A 4545-nucleotide genomic window follows, 5' to 3' on the forward strand; every position below is an offset into this window, starting at 1 on the left:
TAAGGCAGCTACTCAGCTGCTCACAGTAGATTCCACCATGGAGTTGATTACCAGTCTCATCATGGGGAATACTACATGCAGCTGCCCAGCCACTCAACCAGGGCCCAGCCAAGTTGACACACAAACATAACTACCACAGTTTGTTTAAATTACTGCATATGCAAGAATAATATGGGTGGAAAACAAGTATGAAGAATTAGGTTTCTAGTAGTATATTCCGATATACAGCAGAGGTTGGAGGAGAGTTGAAACCTGGAAGTCATAATGAGCAACTCACGTCGTCAAAGCAGAATCGCACAATGGGCAGAGGAGGTTAGAGAACTCACTGACCCAAGGGCTAAGTAACATAAAAAATGGCATTTGGAGAACAAGAGACCCTCTTCCTAATCATCAACATCAACATCTACTGAGCTCGCAAAGATCTCGCATTGCAGCCCCCAGGCCTAGTGCCCCAGTTTAACAGAGGACCAGGGTGGTAGTCACACTCTTTGCACCCCGTAGGGTCTCTTCTGTCGCCAATCCTCACAGACTTCAGCTTCCTAGTTAGGGGTACGGGCAAGAAACCTGAAACATTAGACATCATCAGGGAAAAGAAAGCAAAAGCGGCCACAAATCACTACCCTGCCACCTTCCCAACGCCGCGCCCCTCTTCCCAGCGCAAAAGAGTCCCCCCACCACCACCTCCTCCCGGTCCCTGCTACAGGTGGGGCGGGGCGATGAGGGTCTCCAGGGCCAGGAGAGGCCAGCTGAAAACCGGCTCCTCCCTCCCTCCCACCAGTCCAAACATTGGAGAAACTCCAAGCGCCTCCCCTACCAGTAGTAAGAGCCCGAATATGCACCAGCCGATCACCAGCTCGGCCGAAGCAGCGCTAGCTGCCAATGTCGCCGCCATCTTCGTTTCCGGCCAGGCCTGCCCCGAACGAAGGGGTGGGGAAAGGGGAGGAGGAAAAGGGAGCGAGTGCTAGGGACAGGGTGCCCGCGCACCCTAAAGGTTAAAGGGCCGGAGGGGGCGGAGCAAATGGTTGCCAAGGAACCTGGCCCCCCAGCGGCCCCTGGCATTGAGCTGGGCGGGGGGCGGGGCAGGCTAAGAGGGCTGAGGCGGCGAGCGCACGCGACGCCGTGACGTCACCGCGCAGTACGCCCCTCTGTACGCTGTGAAGCTAGGCTGAGAACAGAGTTAGCTCACAGCAGTGCAACGTGATTGAGATATTTGATTTATCAGAAGCAGAGCACAGGAGCCTTGATGGTGCAATGGTTTAAAGCGCTGGATTATCGGTAGTTTAAACCCACCAGCCACTCCGTGGGCGAAAGATGTGACACTCTGCTTCCGTAAAGTTTTTTTTTTTTTCACTTGTCTGCTGTTTATATATATATATACATATATAAACTTTTTATTGTGATTCTGGTGCAATTTTACAAAGCAGATTCGTTTTGCATTCAACCATTCATACACATTTTGTTTCATACCACTGATTACGATCCCCCCGATGTTACTGTTCCTCTCCCACCTCCTCCGTGTGTTTATCCCTGTCTGAAACTGTGGAATCCCTAGGGGGACAGTTCTGCTCTGTCCTATAAGGTGACTATGAGTAGAATTGGACTCCAGGACAGTGGCTTTGGTTGGTTGGTTTTGGTAAACTGATAAACTGGAAAAGCAGGGTACGCATCAAGGGCTGGACTAGGAGTTACTTCCGTGGTGATAACGTCTCGGAAACCCAGGGAGGGGTCGCTATGAGTTGGTCCGACTGGAGGGCACGTAACAACAACAACATTGATGAGAGAAATTTGTCCTTAGTGCCTATGGTAAAGGGGACAATGTGATTAGTAGATCTCTTCACCAGACTGCAGGAGTGGCTGACTGAATAGTTTGCCATCTGAACAAATGGCTTTCCAGTTTACTGACATTGGTGCCCAGCGAAGGTAACTGATTGGCCTAAACTACCTTGTCCCGTGATTTCATGGCCTTTCTATTTCAATTTCTACATGCCTGTAAATTTCCAGAATGATTTACACCCCAAAAGGTATCTAACTTTGTAAATAACCTTGAAAGTGTAATGTTGTTGTTGTTAACTGCCATCGAGTTGACCCCGACTCATAGCGACCCCTCCTTGGGTTTCCGAGGCAGTATCACTACGGAAGTAGGATTGCCCAACCTTCCTTCTGAGGAGTGCCCAACCTTCCTTCTGAGGAGTGCCCAACCTTCCTTCCCAGGAGTGGCTGGTGGGTTTGAACCGCCAGCCTTCTGGTTAGCAGTCAAGTGCTTTAGCCACTATGCTACCAGAGCTCCCTGAAAGTGTAATAGTTTCATTCAACTCCCTCCATACAGTTTTTTTCCTTCCTGTCCTATCACTAAAATTTAAAAAATAGGTTATTATTGTAACAGTATTATTTTTTTTTTTAGCAAACTTGCTTTTTGTTTAGATTTTCTTTTCATTTTCAAAAGAATAGGGGCAAAAATCAGTGTGCAACAAGGTTATATATTAGTTTATGCTAGCAAGTTTGTGAAAACACTGAAATGGAGAGTAAAAGAGGATTTTCAAAGTGATTGGAAGATGGTATATTAAACTTTTCTTTCATAGCAGTTACAGAGCTTTAACTTTTCTGTGACCTGTGGCACATATATCGCCTGCCAATATTTCCAGCATGTCAGGTTTCTTGACAACCTGCTATCCCACTTGTAGTATATGCTCACTCCACCAATCCTACCACCAGAATCCGCTTGGAACATATATGTTCCACATAATTGTATCAAAATCCATACTACGTCAAAAAAAAAAATCCAAAACACTTTTTTCCCTTGATTTCAACATGCCTTCCATTACTGAAAAGCCATGGTATCAACAAAAAATTCAAAGCAGAAAATGAAAGCGAAATAGGATAAGTAATATTTTATATTATTTTAGAAACGAGGAAATTGACTCAGAGATATCAAGCAATTTGTCTAGAATCATTCAACTAGTAACTGCTGGAAACTAAATCCTACAATGTTTTTTGTTTGTTTTCAGTCTTAAAACTGTACACCCATTCCTTACTTACTATCTCATTATCTGACATTTTGTATTTATGACTATAGCAAAAAATGGATCCAACTATTTTTCACATTATTAATGTATGTTTGGCAGTGGTGAACACTGAAGTAAGAGGCAAGAGTAAATGCTGACTTTGATGGTTACGCTTATGTTCAACTTGACTGGGTCATGATTCTCAGTGGTTTGGCAGGTATATAATGATGCAATTTGGCAGTTATGTAATGGGATAATTTGGCAGTTACGAAATGATGTAGTCATCCTCCATTTTATGATGTGATGTGGTCAGATTGTGTTTGTGTGTTTGTGTGTGTGTGCATAATGCAAATTTTTACATAATGACCTGGTCTTTGGAACCTAACCATGTCTATAACAGAGGAGTTGGTGTTTTCACATTACTGCCTCCAACCCCAGCTTAGAATGGCCTTGTCCTGTAACTTGAGCTGCCAGGTTTAGTAAATAAAACTACAGTACCCACAATTAAATTTGAATTTAGAGGAAAAAAAAATCTAAATTTAAGTTTAGAAAATAAGACAAAAAAGAACAAAACAATATAAGTGCCTTATTTTAGATAAACAGTGAATTATTTTACTATAAATATGTCCTAAGTATTGCATGAGACATACTTCATTTTTTTTTGTTGTTTGTATGTGTTGATGACAACAGTGGCTAGTTACAAGGCTAGTTTGAATCAGGAATTGGAAGAAAAAGTAAAGAGAATCTGAGGCATCTGAGCAGGGGTAGAAGGATGCATATCAAATGCATAACCATCTCTCCATTTGTCAGCCTAGATAGGGTGATATTTTTCACTTAACATACAGACTAGACCACCAAAAACTAAAAACATTCTCCTGAATAAAGTTCTTAAATCTAAGAAGACTCTGATTACAGACAATAGTTCTTTAAAAATAATAAAAAAATAAAAATCTTTTTTGGTACTTTATGATTAGAAAAGCAGTAAAAAATTTCTAATATGAATAATTTATAATCTGAAATATCATCATAAATTCACATAACCTACCCTCCTCATCCCAAGGTATTTCCCTTTAAGAACTTCAAGATTTTTTTTGTATACATATACTAAGGGGTACAGTGAGGATATAGAAAGTAATAGAGACATCCTACCTGCTTTCCTGGAGTTACCATAGACTATCCTCTCTAGAAATGCTCGCTTGTTCATGCCAAGAAATTTGGAAGACAGCTACCTGGCCAACAGACTGTAAGAGATCCATATTTGTGCCCATTCCAAAGAAAGGTGAACCAACAGAATGTGAAATTATCAAACAATATGATTAATATAACCAGTAAAATTTTGAAACATAACTTCAAAACAGGTACAGCAGTACATTGACAGGGAACTACCAGAAATTCAAGCCAGCTTCAGAAGGGATCTCATTGCTGATGTCAGATGGATCTTGGCTAAAAGCAAAGACTTATCAGAAAGATGTTGAGCTGTCTTATTTACTATGCAAAGGCATGTGACTATGTGGACCATAAATTATGGATAACGTTGCAAAAT

At 42.0% G+C, this 4545-nt stretch overlaps 1 protein-coding gene across 1 annotated transcript in view; it reads right to left on the reverse strand.

The window, feature by feature from the left end:
* The window catches only part of LMBRD1 (LMBR1 domain containing 1), a 202676-nt gene extending 201784 nt beyond the window's left edge, over nucleotides 1–892 (reverse strand). Inside the window, exon 1 of the mRNA XM_007945208.1 lies at nucleotides 815–892. Coding sequence (XP_007943399.1) covers nucleotides 815–892 — 78 coding nt within the window. The remainder of the gene's footprint in view (nucleotides 1–814) is intronic.
* Between the last annotated feature and the right edge of the window lie 3653 nt (nucleotides 893–4545).

The sequence above is a fragment of the Orycteropus afer genome, unplaced genomic scaffold (genome assembly GCF_000298275.1).
Source record: "Orycteropus afer afer isolate SDZICR_OR568_19922 unplaced genomic scaffold, OryAfe1.0 scaffold00133, whole genome shotgun sequence".
NCBI lineage: Eukaryota > Metazoa > Chordata > Mammalia > Tubulidentata > Orycteropodidae > Orycteropus > Orycteropus afer.